Raw genomic sequence first — 15,734 nt, 5'->3', positions numbered from 1 at the left:
AAACTCAAATAAGTAATTCGAGTCCGAGTCGAGTTAAATTTTACAATTCGAATAACTCAAATAACATATTGGTGTAAATACATTTATAAAAATTAAAAAATTAAAAATTTATATTTTTAAAAAATCAAAAAAAGCTAAAGAATATATAAAAAAATTTAAAATTTAAAATTTAAAAAATTAAAAATAATAATTCTTAGGACCTAAATAAGTAAATTAATTATTCAAATTTATCATACTAAAACATTTTTTTCCTCTTATTCTACTTTGAAAGAGTCTTCAAAAATATATAGTTTCAAATTTATATGCTATGATATATAATTAATTATATTGTAACGATATTTTAATATGACATATTTAATTTTTTTAATTTAACTTAAACAATTCTATTCGATTTAACTCAATTCGATTCGAAAAAATATCAAATCGAAATTGGATGATAAAATAAGACTTGTCAACTTGATTAATCTAAAATTTTTTCACAAACATTCACCCCAAAAATCATAAAGAGTCAACCTAGTGAGCTTGTCTTCAACTCTTCATGCTTAGAGAGTTGTCCCTGAAATCTTAAAAAATATATCTCATTATAAGCTTTTATCATATTTATTATTTTTAACATAATATTTAGAACTACTCATAACCTCTCCCCAACTCATAAATAAGAGGATAATGCGCTTCATCGCACTCGAACCCACGTCTTCCTATTTTAATAATAATACTCGTACCAATCGAATTAAGATTTAATCAATAAAATATTTTTTTAATGTATTTATCTAGAAGCAAATTGATTTTTTTAACCCAACTAAAATTCCTTGATTACCGGTGTTTGCCGGTCAAAATTAGCAATGGTGAATATAGTAAATAGTAGTACAAAGAAAAGTGTTTGAATATAGGGTTTGGAAAAGACTGGTAGCTACCCAACTTATATTCTCTGGAATCTGGATTCAAAAAATCTAATGTCCACGTAAAAAGTGCTTTAATGGTTCGAGTCTAATCATACACTTCATGGGTCATTTTTGCCTTATCATGTATTTAATTAGATTTTTCAGTTCTATGAACTTGTCGTTTTCTTATGTCGTGGAACGAATCGATTAATCATGCTTGTGGATCTGTTCATAATCGATTAATCGATTAATCATTTTGTAAATTAATTTAGGTTTTCGGTAAAATTAGGAGATAATTTTAAGTGTTTGATAGGTTAAACTTGTGCAGTAGATGATAAGACTTAAATTCATATATTTGCAGTTCTTTTAGAAGGAGTCAAAATATTTTTAAAAGGACTAAACAAACAATTTTCATTTTTTGAAAGGGTCCGAGGGATTAAATTGAATATTTTGATGTGAATTTAATGTAGAAGAAAACTTTACCCAATGCTTCAAACTAAATCTTTTAAGTAGACAAATGATTACAACTTTTGAGTAATTGAGTCATCAAATTTAGTCAAAGATTTACACAACTTTTTCTAAGGTACATGTTAAAATTCATGTACTTTGGGTATGATCTGTCGTAATTTGACATGTTAAATTAGACTTCTCATTATACTTTACGAGTTTTTCTCCGAACAATTTATATATATTTGTCATGTTTTTATTTAATTTTCGTTTTTGGTTTTAATAAATGAAATATCATGTTTTTACTACTTTTGAGACCCGAAATGGCCAAATGTCTCATCAAGAACCTAATGGTTGATTGAGTGTCGTAGGGAGTTATCGGAAGCCCGACTGTGAGGAAAACCTCGCCTAGAAGGAGGGTATTGTGACATCAAAGCCTGAAAATCGTGATACCCTAACAATACTGAATTGAAGAGGATCGAGACACTTCAATATATTATAATTAAAGTTTAATCTCTCAACTTACCCAATATAAAAAGTTTATGTTTAGACCAAAAGGTTCTTCGTAATTATACATTATTATATAACTATTATATGATTATTGACGATATTACACTGTCGTATAACTATTATAAAGATAATTATTTGATACACTGATAATAATATTTTTCAAAAAATATGCTTTTAAACACAAATTATTTTTTTCCAAAACATATTGCCACAAATGTTTTTCGTGTTCCATTTAAGACGTCGATCTTATACAGATAGCCAACCTTGACTCATTGCTTTTTCTTTTCCATTCAACAACAATTTTTCAAAACAAATGTGCCAATTAAATTTTAAAGGAACTTATTTATTTTACGTGGAGTTACGGATTAATCTGTGTGTCAAGTTAATTAGGAAATGATTAATATACTCAATATTGAGTGCTTTATTTATAAACAGCAACTGAGTTACTCAGTATCAATCTTAATATTGGTCAATTTTATACTGAATCGGTATTATGGATTAACTCGTTTGCCAACTTAATTAGGAAATGACTAATATACATTTTCATTAGAATTTTTATACGTAGACTTGAACCTAAATCGCATTATACGTAGACTTTTTATTTCATCTAGATCTTATAAAAATATATATAAAAAGACAAAAATAACATTTATTACTTTATAAAAATAATGGGTTTTTGATAATTTCACAATTGAGTTAAGATACAGTTAATAGGTGACACTAACTTAGTCAAACTTTTAAACAATAATATATATATATGATACATCAATTAAATTTTAGCTCAATCGACATCCTTGTTGCAACAACAATGAAAAGTTGAGTTTGAGAGCATTTAAACGTGTTTTCCCCTCTGATTTACGGGTAGGGGATTTGTTGATGGTTTAGGCATTGTATAAATATATGCATGGGTAAACTACACCCAAAGCCACTAAACCATTAGTAAATTTATGTTTTGATCACTCAACTGCAAAATTTTACAAAATTGTCACTAAATTATTTGAAAGTTTATGTTTTAAGTCATTAGGCTGTTAGTTCTTTTTTTTCAATGACCAATACAGTTGATTAATACCCATCAAAAAGCAAAATAACGTACTTTAGATCCAAGTCGGTCTGAAAGCCAATATCGAAGATAAAAAAGAAAACCATTTAGATTTTAATTCGCAGATTCATAACATTCAAAGCTATATCACGAAAAAAATTGAACTATAAAATTGAAGAGAAATGAGAGCTTCCGATTAGTGCAGGTAATGCAAACACAGAAGGCCATACAACAACGATTTTAACAACCCAATGGCTTAAATGGAAATTTTCGAATAGTTCAATGACCATCTTGTAACTTTTAGAAGTTAAATAACTAAAAATAAATTTACTAATAATTTAATGACCACGAGTGCAATTTATCCTATAAAATGAAATGGGCTTTAAATGAAGTAGGGCAGGAAGGACATATTTAATTTGCATGGGCTTAATAAATAAGATTTTAAGAATAAGGAAAGCAGTCCACATCGGATCACAAATTATAAACGTTTTTTTTCTTTTTTCCAAGGAGAATGTTTGCGGCTTGAGTAAGCATCTTATAATTTTTCAATAATGGAAGCCCACCAACTTAGATAAATTTAGGTTTATTTCTCTTTAACACCCTCTAATATGTTGAAAGTTGAGATTCAATCCCTCTATGTAGCCGACACAATGCATAAGGGTGAGTCGGTTTAGACTGGCTTAACTGATAGCTTTTGATTAAGTCGGATGTGGTCGTTAATTCGGTTTTATATGCAATTAAAATTTATTAAATTGGTTACGAGTGTTTTATAATTGAACTGGCTAACTTAATTGATTTATAATGTATGTATATTTTTTTAATTTTAAAATATATTTATAATATACAATAAATGTATATAATATATAAAATTTTAACCGAAACCCAAATCAATTTCTATTTGTGTTTTATTTCCCATACTTGAATGGGCTTAATCAATCAAACGACCAACCAATGTTAAGTCGGTTTGATTAGGTTGACTAAGATGTAAGCCGATGGTTAAGTTGGTTAAAGTATAGGATTGATCATTAAATTAATTTTTCAATTTTTTAAAACTAAATCGATCAACTGCTCTCTCGTAATTTAGTTATTCTACTTTTATAATGTTATTAATAGGTCCAAATTAATAACACTTTTAGTTGCTACAGTTAAACTGTATGATGTGAATTTTTTTTACCATTATTCAATCACATAGTAAGATTTAAAAATCGATCAGCCATGTTCAACCAATAATAAATTTACCACTTTACTACTTGAGATAATTGTGTCAAATTAAAATAAATGATTAAATATTAAAATTTAACATAGTCGAGGGACTAAAATAATAATTAAGCCACAAATTGAATGTGTTCCAATCTGGCAAACTTCTTCCACTAAAAATAGAACCAATAGAAGCCTTAAAAAAGTCAATGACTCTTCCATTCGTCCGCCTTTCAAAAGATTTGTAGTCATTTTCTCCCAAAAAAAAAAAATCTGCATATTCATAAATCCCATCTTTGATTGACTTTAAAGAAAAGAAATCGAAATCCAATCAATTATCTTCTTCTTCTTCTTCTTCTTCTTCTTTTATTATTCCATTATCAATACAAGAAACACTCCTTCGTTTATCGTCTCGTTTCTTCATTTTCAATTACACAAGGTACTATTGAATTAATGCGATTTTTTTAATTCCTTTTTCGTTGTTCTCAATTTCCCATGTTTTATTTTGAATCCAGTTATTGGATGAGAATTTTTATTTTTTGGTTATGTTTTAATCTTGGGTCGTTCTTTGCCTGTGTTGATTTCTCCAATTCTTGGAATTTTCTTTGTTTTTTTTTTATTTTATGAAAATGGACTAGTTTGTAATAAATACACTTAATGTATTAAAAGAACATGATAATTAATGTACCAAGTCAGGGTGTAAATGCTGTAGATTCTCTATATATGTAGTTATGTCAATTGATGATTACTTGACCATAGTTGGTTTTTCAATAATTAGCCTTAGAATTGATAGAATACGAGTTTTATTGCATCTAAATACTTTGAATACTGTATATGTATGTATGTATGTATGTATGTATGTATGTATGTATGTATGTATGTATGTATGTCAATCAATTATTAGTTGACCCATAGTTGGTTTCTTTATATATGCCTTAGAATTGATAGAATATGAGATTTCTTGCATCTAAATGCTGGAAATACTATATATGTGTATGTATGCATGTATAGTATATGTATATTGCAATTATGTTAATGAATGACTAGTTGACCCATAGTTGGTTTTTTATGATTTGCCTTAGAACTGACAGAATATGAGTTCTCTCGCATATAAATGCTGTAAATACTATATGTATGGATGTAGATATGTAGATATGTATGCATGTATATGTATATTGCAGCTATGTCAATGAATGGTTAGTTGACCCATAGTTGGTTTTCTATAATTTGCCTTAGAATTGATAGAATACGAGTTTTCTTGCATCAAAATGCTGTAAATACTATTTATATGTATGTATGTATATATATATGATTGTACAAGTATATTGCAGTTATGTCACTGAATGATTAATTGACCCATAGATGCTTATTTATTATTTGCCTCAGAATTAATAGAATTTGAGTTTTATTGCATCTAAATGCTGCAAATACAATCTGTATGTATGTATGTTGCTGTTATGCCAATGAATGACAAGTTGACCCTAGTTGCTGATTTATGATTTACCTTAGAATTGATAAAATATGAGGTTTCTTGCATCTACATGTTGTAAATACTAGACGTATATGTAAACACTGCAGTTATGTCAATGAATAATTAGTTGTCCCATAGTTGCTTATGTATGATTTGCCTTTCAATTGATAGAATATGAGATTGCTTGCACCTAAATGCTGTAAATACTATATATATATATGTATGTTTACATGCATGCATGCATGTATGTATGTATGTATGTTGCAGTTATGTCAATGAATGATTAGTTGACCCATTGTTGCTTGTTTATAATTTGCCATAGAATTGATGGAATATGAGGGTTCTTGCATATAATGCCAATGACTTTGAGTACAAACCCAGGTTTTAAAGTTCCAATTTCATTGTAGATCTCCTTTTCTTTCAATGACTGCTCCTGACACTATTGCTGGTGAAAATCTTTTGCATATAAAATATGTGTACGTATATATATATATATTCAAGAATTTGGTTTTTCGTTTCCTTTTCTTGTCAGTCCTTTATGGTATTTGAGTAATACACTTTGTCTTTCTGGTTGTAACCATGGAAGCGCTATTAGCTGTACCGAGCTGTAACTCTTGTGCAGCATTGACTCATTCCTTTGAGGATGTGAGTTACCTCGATTCTGCTCTAAAACTCTTCATTTTTCTTGAAATAATCGTATTCTGCACTCATATCGGGCGTATGAATAAAGCGATATAACCTCCAAGGTTCCTCAAAATATTTGGAAAGATCTAACATTACCCCTGTTTCACACATACCCGTATTTGACACTCTGAATCGAGTAGTATAAGTGATTGGTTGATGGTTTTCTTATTGTTTAGAATTATTATGGATACGAAATTCACTTGCTATTTGTTCATTTTTTTCTCTTAAAACTCTAGGGACATTAAGTGACTCTCGAGACCATTACTGCAGGCAGCTGAGACGGGGTTGAATTCTTTGAACAGCTGCCCGAAACAAAGATATGGAAGTATGCAGACCTTTGAAAACAGATGATAAATTAAAACACCGCCCTTTGAATCCATATCGGTTTTTTAGGGGTATGATATGTTTAGTGGTGTTCCTCTCTACCGCCTTTATGTTGTTAGCGTATTTAGGCCCCGGGGCTGTCCTATTGCGATATCTCAGCATACACTACTCTAGAAAAGCAACATCCTTCTTCTTTGGCCTATGGCTATCCATGTGGCCTTTTCTTTTCGAAAAAGTAAATGGCACCAAAGTGGTTTTCTCTGGGGACAATGTTCCTCGTAAGGAACGTATTCTAATCATCGTTAATCACAGAACCGAAGTTGATTGGATGTATCTATGGGATCTCGCGATGCGAAAAGGCTGCTTGGGCTACATCAAGTATATCCTTAAAAGCAGCTTGATGAAACTACCTGTTCTTGGTTGGGGATTTCATGTCTTGGAGTTCATTTCAGTAGATAGGAAGTGGGAAACGGATGAAACTATCCTCCATCAAATGCTTTCGACTTTTAAGAATCCTCGAGATCCTTTATGGCTTGCTCTTTTCCCCGAAGGAACCGATTTTACGTAAACTTTCTCAGTACATTCCTTTTTTAATTTCTTAGGTTCCAAGTTTGCAAATACTTGCCTGAAGAACATTGCTTGCATCTTACATCGGTTCATGTATATGATTCTTGAAACGAATTCTTTACGACAAGTACTAACATTTCGTTTTGTCATTTGTTGCAGTGAAGAAAAATGCGAGAAGAGTAAAAAATTTGCAGCTGAAGTCGGATTGCCGGTGTTGACAAATGTGCTGCTACCGAAAACAAGGGGTTTCTGCCTTTGCTTAGAAACACTTAGGGGCTCTTTTGATGCAGGTTAGTATGTTGTATGATTAATGGGTTAAATTACTGGCAGTCCCTGTACTATAGGCTTTAAGCTATGTTATTCTGAACTTGTTTTTTGCCGGGCGTAGTTAAATATCTGACACGGGTATAGTTAGACTTTTCTAAGTTTTTTCATGTATTTAGAGATCCTTGGAGGTTATATCCTTATATCCATGTGTCAGAAACGGGTACTTCTGAAGAGTTCGAGCAATATAGTGCTTAGGAGCAAATTAGTCCCTGTACTATAGACTTTAGGCTATGTTACTCGGATTCGTTTTTTTCGGGCATAGTTATATATCTGACATGGGTATAGCTAGACTTTTCTAATTTTTTTTCCTGTGTTTAGAGATCCTTGGAGGTCATGTCCTTTTATCTATGTGTTGGATACGAGTACTTCAAGAAAAATGAAGAACTCGAGCAACATAAAGCTTCTTAGCAAATTAGTCCTTGTACATTTAATTTTGAAGCAAATTATTCCTTATATCATGGTTTAGAGTGACTTCAAAAGAAAAGCGAACAATTTAGTTCTTATCATGTTCTAAAAATACCGAATTTCGGATTTTTTTTCCACATCACTTTAAAACTCAAGTAAACATTTTTGGCCTTTGTTTGTACATAATATATCTTGATATACCCTTGATTGATTTGCAGTTTACGATTTGACTATCGCATACAAGCGCCAATGCCCCTTCTTCCTCGACAATGTATTTGGCGTCGATCCATCGGAGGTTCACATCCACATACAACGTATCCCAATCAACAACATCCCAACCTCCAATGCCGAGGCTGCTGCGTGGTTAACCAATAGGTTCAAAGTGAAAGACGAATTGCTCTCAGATTTCAAATCTCAAGGCCAATTCCCGGATCAAAAACCCGAAGAACAACTCTCTACATTGCAATCCTTGCTAAATTTTACAGTGATCATTGCCTTAACAACCATATTCACTTACCTAACATTTTCTTACAAGCTGTGTATGGTATATGTAAGCTTAGCTTGTCTATATCTTGCTTACATTACTCATTGTAAAATTTTCCCTATGCCTCTTGAAATTTTGCCTTTTGTTAAGGGAAAAAAAGATGATTAATTTTTTGGGGGGGGGTTATTACTAGACATTTTTAATTGCAAGTTACAATAAAAAAGAAAAAAAAATTGCCTTCGAAGTTTGAATATAAATTCATTGCCTTGAATTTTTGTTTTGGTTTAGTTGTTTTTGGTCTAATTTTAGTAGTAGTCCTTGTATTATATGTAAATTGTGGATTTAGTTCTTATACTCTTATTTGGTTAATTTTAATTCTTTATATTTTTCAAATTTTTAAATTTCAATCCTACTTAAACAATAGTAGTTAAATATGTTGGGTTAAATTTTGCTATTAATAGATATACAGTGAATTTAATTTTTTTCTCCAATTTTTTATATTTTTCAAATTTGAAATTTAAGTCTTGACTTAAACCGTAATCTTTGAAAGTAACATGTTGATATTTTTTTAATCCAATTCCATTTTGTGAACCGATATTCTAACCGGTTCCGATCCAACTAGTAGTAAAACCAACATAACAAAAAATTAAAAAAATATAAATTATATTTACTAAAATGATATTCGTGAAATTTTTGAATATTTATCCAACACAAAATAATAAAACGAAAAGACAAGGAACAATGTAAAATGGCTACAAATATCTACTAACACATGTTTTCAAGAGACAAAAATTTATAAAAACAACCTCGTCCATCTTAAACCATACAAACATGAACAAGGGATATATATATATATTTATATATATAAGATAAAAGCATGAACAAATATACAGAAAAATATGGGAATTTTTTTTTTTAAATTTCCTTTCAAAGGCCTTCGGCCATACATGGATCATTGGCTCAACAGAGCATTTTTTTTTCCTTTCTTTTTGGTGCTTTCTAATACATTTTTCAATTTTCTCTACATGAAATCAAGCCCTATTTTTCTAATTGAATTTGGGGCCGAACACAATGAAATTCTATGCCTAGGGCACATACCATTAAGTGCCACTTTTCCTACACTGAAAAACCCTAAAAAAAGGGGTAGCTTTGGATATGCTAAAACTGCTTATATTTTACAGACAATCCTTTCAAACCTGTATTTCTTGAAAAGAAACTAGTTCGAAACCGATTATACCACGAAACCTTGGTCTCGCCGAAGCCGGTACATTGGCCGTCACCTTCCTCTTCGCTACTAAAGAGAGTTTGGTCCGAGCAATCTAGTGATGCTCCGCATGCTAAATTATATGATTGACATGCCGAATGGCATACACGTAGTCTGTTGTCCCAATCGTTATCGCATTTTTGGATCGAGATCTGGTTAAGGAAAATGAATAAGAGATGAGAACCTGAAACTGAAATGGAGATAAGATAACAATGGTAAAGGTATCATGGAGGCCTCTGTATTAAAAGTCAGATTGCATTTTGCCACCTCTATTAAAAAAATGGGCATATTAGTCCTTATATGTTAGAGCAAATTGATATTTTTCTGTTAAAAATTTCATCCATTTCCACTATTAAAAATTAGAGCCAGTTTTTAACAGTGAAAATGGATGAAAATTTTAACAGAAAGATTAATTTGCTCTTTGATTTAACGTATATGAGCTAATTTGTCAATTTTTTGAGTAGAGGAAACAAAATGCAATCTGACTTCTAGTATAAGAGACTCCATGGTACAACTAGTGAAAAAAACAAATGCTTGGAAATAGAAGAGCTAGGGGGTGAGCTACTTTACCCAGCAGGCCAGTCGCTTGGCAGCTGCATCGCAGTAGCTGCTCCCAAAGACATTATTAAACAACTTTCGAGCACCGCTAGGGAATAAACGGTGGTAATTAGGCATGACAACGACTTCTTCTAGCTGTTGTAATATACTTGCCTCGCTTGGGGCGCAATGTTGCCCGGATAACTCCCTCTCTAATACATCTTTGCATACCGAAAGACTCGAGAGAAGAGTCGAGCTGTTCTGGCACGTGTAGCCTGCGTAGTCAGAGCAGCGGAACTCACAAACTCCATTGTCACAGACACCACCATGGAGACTGCATTGTTCATCGCAAACGGCTGGTATATAATTCCAAAGTAAAATGGTAAGAATGCGGAAACATGAAGGGGAAATATGGCATTATTTAACTGCATTTATCCCAACATTTTTTATAATGAAATGAAAATCTCGAGAGGTGTCTATGAGTGTCTTAAGCATATTGAAACAGCACTCGAAGCTTCATTTTGTTTTTCTTGAAAGAGGAGGAAATAATAGAAAGAACAGATCTCATATATGCATGCTTAACTATGCGGGAAAAGATGCTTCAAAAGGAGTCGGTGCAAAGAAACTAGCAGAAAAATGGCGAGTATCTATAGTCAAGACAAGTAAACATATTACCCGTGGAGCAATCAATGCCCGTACGACTGTTTTCACATTCGCATACCCCATTTGGCAGGCACTTTCCACGCTCATTACAATTGCTGGGGCAAGACCCTGAATATTATATAACACGAAGACCAGAAAAATAACATCAGTTTATTTAAAAGAATTAGCTTGGAAGAGATTGAACATACCGTGTTTTATCTTATACATAACCAAATAATAAAACCAATAAGGATCGTAGAGCTCACTTTTACTGCAATCATGACCATGAAACCCCAGAAAGCAATGACATTTTCCGTTGACACAGTCACCGTTAAAGTTACAAGAATTTGGACATTGCCCGGACATGGAAACAGTGCCAGTGCTACAGAGTTCGTGGTAAGCAGGACAAATCAGTTCACCTACAGATAGAAACATCAAACAAAATTATTAGTCTATATATATTAGATCCTACTGACTAAAAAGTTGGGTCATCGAATTTACCATTAAAACCAGGGAACTGAACCGGTCCACCAGATTTAGGACACACTTTCCAAATACCATCCACAGCAACCTAAAAGAACAATTTATTAACGCCAACCTTAACTTTTACTGTTAGAAATCGAAGTCTTTGCTTCACAAGCACCAATACTTACCTCTAATGAGTTATTTACACATCTGTGCTGGTAACAACCGTTTCCTTGGGTCACGGAGCCCCGCACAAAACCAGTACGCACTAATGATGAAGCCATGCACCTACATAATCACGAAAAGAATACTCATCAACCATTGTCTCAAAAGTTCTAACTATATCAAAGATAAAACGGAAAAGTTTAAATGGAGCCCCCACTTAAGATTTTTCGGGGTTAAAACTCACCTGGAGTTACTCCCTCTCACTTCACCTAACATTCTATCTGGGGCCCTTGCACTATTAGAATCGGTACAAGATCCATCAGAATAAGCCACAAAGTAAGTGCAATAATCAGCCAACGAAGATTGACCACCTGCAAAAGTCGATAACAAAGTTCAAGGACTCACGAGGACAAGTTGCATGCAGAAAAACCGAAAATACACCTATTTTTCAATCCCTGTAGATAAGGAATCCAAGTTGAAAACAAAGAACATACCCTTGTTAGCTTGAGGAAAATATCGAGCCCATTGAGGTAGGTCACCACTATAATTTACAATAGGGCAGTAACCCTCAGCTTCCCGGTTATATGTACAGCCAGATAAATTGGTTGTATTGCAATGATACGCTCCCTTCCAGAGATTGCAAGGAGAAGTAACGAAATCTGTTCCTTGGTTACGACCCCAGTCGAGACGATCCGCCATGCTATAGTTAGCTTGATACCATCCACTATCCTCCAACAACGCCAGAGTCATTTTTGAAACTACCGATCTTGTATCCACTGATCCTGTCATTATCTCATTCATCAAAAGCCTTTTTTCCCAATGAGATCCTGCAGCCAAGTCATCACTCGAAACATTAAGGACCAAACTACTACGGACCAATGCCTTGATAGACAAGGGAGTGGCAACAATAACAGAGACAGAATCAAATACCTGATGTGCCACGTCCTCCCCCATCTTCTAGCTCTAAGCCAGTAAAATTTTCCGAGAATGCCTGTCAATTTAACTATCATCAACTATTTGTTCAATCTTTTTCGTTGTGTTTTTATCAATAATCTAAAGCCATGAAACTCCGGTCAACAAAGAAGTTAACAATACCCCATAGTGATGTCGTGAATGCATGACAACACGTGGAAGCACTACACGAGTTACCATCCTACCAAGCTTTTCATCCATGGTTTGTACAGTAACCTGCAAACGCACAAAGAGATAACCATGTGATAGTGAGGCTCTAAAACTTTTCATAAAATACAGAGATAACTAATTTGTACACATACAAATTACAAAATACTAAGTGTGTTATGGAAGTCCGATTTCAAAGGCAATGAACGAGTTCACAGTACATTCCATGCAATTACCTGACTTCGCCTCCGTTTTCTCTCATCCCTAAAATGAGCAAAAGCATGCGGGTCAAAGCCAAGAACATGCATAACCTGGATTAAAACAACCGTGGTGTTTAGGACACACAATTTCCTTCTATACTCTTCCAAATTCATAAAATTAACACCATCAAACCTCGTGGATAAGTGTAGCTGAAAGTAAAGTCTCTGCTTCGGCTGTTAAATGTCGAGGAGCTACATTCACATGACCTACAAAACAGAAGTACACCATTGCTTTTGATTTTAGATTTCTACTGCACAAAACAGCAACATATGAAGGGCCAACAAGAAATTACCAGCAATTGCACGGCCCCATTGGTCACGCTCACATGCTACCGCCCATGCTAAAGTGTTGCCAGTGGTAGGTCTCGTAGTAACAAGAAGGACCAAGTCTGCACCGGCAACACCATCTGCAGGGAAAGATAACAGTAACAAAAGAATGAACCCGATAGGAAAATGCTCATGGAGGCCAATATCATGTAAAAGTACCATAGAGGTCCTTGTAATGGAAGTCAAATTGCATTTTGCTCCCTCTACTAAAAAATGGGCAAATTAGTCACTATACATTAAATCCAAGAGCAAACTAGTCCTCCTGTTGAAAATTTCATCCATTTCCACTATTAAGAACTGGTCCTGTATGTCAGAATGAACGTGTAACTGTCTGGTTATTGGATGAATTTTTTAACAGAAATGACCAGTTTGATCTTTGATCTAACATATAGGAACTAATTTGCCCATTTTTTTAGTATAAAGGGAAAAATACAATCTAACTCCTAGTACAGAGTCCTCCATGATACTTTTAACTTAATATCAAGTTATGAAACTGCAAACAGATACCTTCAACATATTCACGAGGAAGCTGTACGCCCCCGTCTTGTCCACACGCAGAATATCCACTCAATCTCAAGTTCCCTCTCACAGGCTCTACAGCCAAGGCTCTCTTGAACCAGTCAGCTGTCTGCCCTAGAGCCTTCATTAAATTTCTTTCGAAAGTTAGCTTCAGCCCAACCCTAACACAAAAAAGCAAATTCATTTATAGAATGTATTAACTCAAACCTTGCGAAGGCGTCGACGTTTGTCCTCCCCAGATATATCATCCAAAGTACAATTATACCAACAATCACCATAGATTGGAGGATCACCATGAGGATTACATGAGGGCGTGCCAGTTGGAGAACTCAAAGGCGGCTCCCCAAGCTGGTAAACAACAAAAAACCCGAAATTAGACCCACAATCATAACCATAACTACAATGCTAAAGACATCACAAAGGACACAATAACACCGACCTTCACAATGTCACCAACTCCTCGACAATCTCTATCCTGCGAGTGACCAACAGCATCGTAATTTAAAAATATTCTTATCGGTTGTTTAACATCCTTTGAATGCTTCAGCAACTCAGGAATCCCAAGCAAAGACCTTCCTTTGTGATGTCCAATACCAGGGTGCTCATAAACTTGGGGGGTAACCGAATAAACCTTTCGACCCGGTCGCCTCCTCTCTTCAACTATCTGGTCATGAATACATGAATGTGAAACAATGTTTTCACTACTTCCTCGTCCTCGGCTTTCCCATTGCAGATCGTTTCGCTCCCGAAGCTTACAGGTAGCAGCTTCGAACCATAACAAAATCAATAAAATCTGCAGTACAGATTAAAATAAAGCTCAAACAAGAAACCACATAAACTAAAACCAAAAAGGCAAAAGTAAAAAGAAAACTATATGCAACAATGGATCTAATAAAAACCAAACTAAAAGTAGCAAATCCTTTGATTAAATTTTTGCAAATCATGGCCTTCACCCCCTAAAAAGTTTCAAATTCAAATAATTCAAAAGCAATAATTTTCAAATTTCTAAATACTAATTCGACTAAAAGTCCAAAACGAAAACCCTTAATGAACAGCTTCCAAAAAGGAAAGAAATCCCCCCCCCCAAAAAAGGTTACAAAAAGAAAAAAAAATCAATAAATATAAATAGAACTATAAAGAACCCCCCAATGAATCACATCTTTAAATGAAGAAAATTAAAAAAAAAACAGCAAATTTCTAATTTTCTCAGTAACCCCAAGAATTCCACAACTTGTTTTAATTTTTACAATTAAAAACCCAAAAATCATGCTAGCCATTTTTATACAATTTACAGTGAAATCGAAGCTTTACCTGCAATAAAACAGCAGCAAATCGAAGCTTAAAATCAAATCTGGTTATGGTTCTTAAACCAAACCGGATTATAACCTCCATGAACCGTTCAAAAAGTAAAGCATTAAACTCTCATAATAATAATTCCCATCAAATCTCCGTCGATTCTCCAATCGGTTCTAAAACCCAGAAAAACAGCTCTTTGCTCCACATTTCTCTCCCAAAATTGAAAGCCCAAAATGATTTTTTTTTTAAATTCCAAAATTTGCAGAGCTTCTTTCGATTTGAAGAAGCCCAAGCAAATATATATGGGGGAAAATATAATTGTTCTTTCTAAATAGAGAATTGGGTTTTTTTTTCTTCAAACAGTAAATTAATTAACACTGCTAAAAAGGACGAAATTTTCTAAAGCTTTTTCCTTTATCTTTTTTTCTGGGTTTTCTCAAAGAAAGAGATGAGAAACAGTGACAGTGAACAAAATTGAAAGAGGGATTAAATGGGTATACAGAGGAGATTATAGCAAATAATAATAATAATAATAATAATAAACAACATAAAATCCAAAGACTGGTGGGGTGGGTAAAACTATATATATATATAATATTTAAATATATATATGTATTATATATTGCTTACTTTTTCTCCTACAGGAGAAGGTGATAATCGAGATAAAAATGGTTTAATTCTACTATTAGTCCCTGTTCTTTTAATATTTATTGAAATGTAGTTTTTATACTTAAATTTTGGTTTAATGCTTAATTTGGTATATGAGTTTGATACATTTTTCTAATGTGGTACCTATGTTATTTT

The 15,734-nt window shown here is 33.3% G+C and overlaps 2 protein-coding genes across 2 annotated transcripts; one reads left to right on the top strand and one right to left on the bottom strand.

Moving 5' to 3' along the window:
• Positions 1-4,277: 4,277 nt before the first annotated feature.
• On the top strand, positions 4,278-8,593 carry LOC107942854 (probable 1-acyl-sn-glycerol-3-phosphate acyltransferase 4). The gene is made up of 4 exons (XM_016876582.2): positions 4,278-4,513; positions 6,466-7,117; positions 7,280-7,410; positions 8,071-8,593. Exons 2-4 carry the CDS (start codon positions 6,549-6,551, stop codon positions 8,502-8,504), a joined length of 1,134 nt encoding a protein of 377 aa, XP_016732071.1. The 5' UTR covers positions 4,278-4,513; positions 6,466-6,548; the 3' UTR covers positions 8,505-8,593.
• A 631-nt stretch (positions 8,594-9,224) lies between these two features.
• On the bottom strand, positions 9,225-15,519 carry LOC107942859 (leishmanolysin-like peptidase). The gene is made up of 17 exons (XM_041094903.1): positions 14,946-15,519; positions 14,074-14,427; positions 13,842-13,982; positions 13,623-13,755; positions 13,082-13,195; positions 12,922-12,995; positions 12,765-12,839; positions 12,505-12,597; positions 12,340-12,400; positions 11,904-12,236; positions 11,654-11,780; positions 11,433-11,532; positions 11,281-11,350; positions 11,046-11,198; positions 10,813-10,908; positions 10,171-10,493; positions 9,225-9,752 (listed from the first exon to the last, which is right to left on the bottom strand). Exons 1-17 carry the CDS (start codon positions 15,024-15,026, stop codon positions 9,495-9,497), a joined length of 2,586 nt encoding a protein of 861 aa, XP_040950837.1. The 5' UTR covers positions 15,027-15,519; the 3' UTR covers positions 9,225-9,494.
• Positions 15,520-15,734: the final 215 nt, after the last annotated feature.

The sequence above is a fragment of the Gossypium hirsutum genome, chromosome D06 (genome assembly GCF_007990345.1).
Source record: "Gossypium hirsutum isolate 1008001.06 chromosome D06, Gossypium_hirsutum_v2.1, whole genome shotgun sequence".
Taxonomy (NCBI): domain Eukaryota; kingdom Viridiplantae; phylum Streptophyta; class Magnoliopsida; order Malvales; family Malvaceae; genus Gossypium; species Gossypium hirsutum.
The sequence above is the reverse complement of the archived record's forward strand: the minus strand, read 5'-3'. Positions and strand labels throughout refer to the sequence as shown.

Bases quoted from the DNA above. Each gene is read 5' to 3' on its own strand.
- LOC107942854 (XM_016876582.2), top strand. From the start codon at position 6,549: ATGGAAGTATGCAGACCTTTGAAAACAGATGATAAATTAAAACACCGC. The intron at 7,118-7,279 runs GTAAACTTTCTC...CATTTGTTGCAG, and splicing joins CCCGAAGGAACCGATTTTAC to TGAAGAAAAATGCGAGAAGA. The intron at 7,411-8,070 runs GTTAGTATGTTG...ATTGATTTGCAG, and splicing joins TAGGGGCTCTTTTGATGCAG to TTTACGATTTGACTATCGCA.
- LOC107942859 (XM_041094903.1), bottom strand. From the start codon at position 15,026: ATGGAGGTTATAATCCGGTTTGGTTTAAGAACCATAACCAGATTTGAT. The intron at 13,983-14,073 runs GTCGGTGTTATT...GTTGTTTACCAG, and splicing joins GAGTTGGTGACATTGTGAAG to CTTGGGGAGCCGCCTTTGAG. The intron at 13,196-13,622 runs GTATCTGTTTGC...CTTTCCCTGCAG, and splicing joins TCCTCGTGAATATGTTGAAG to ATGGTGTTGCCGGTGCAGAC.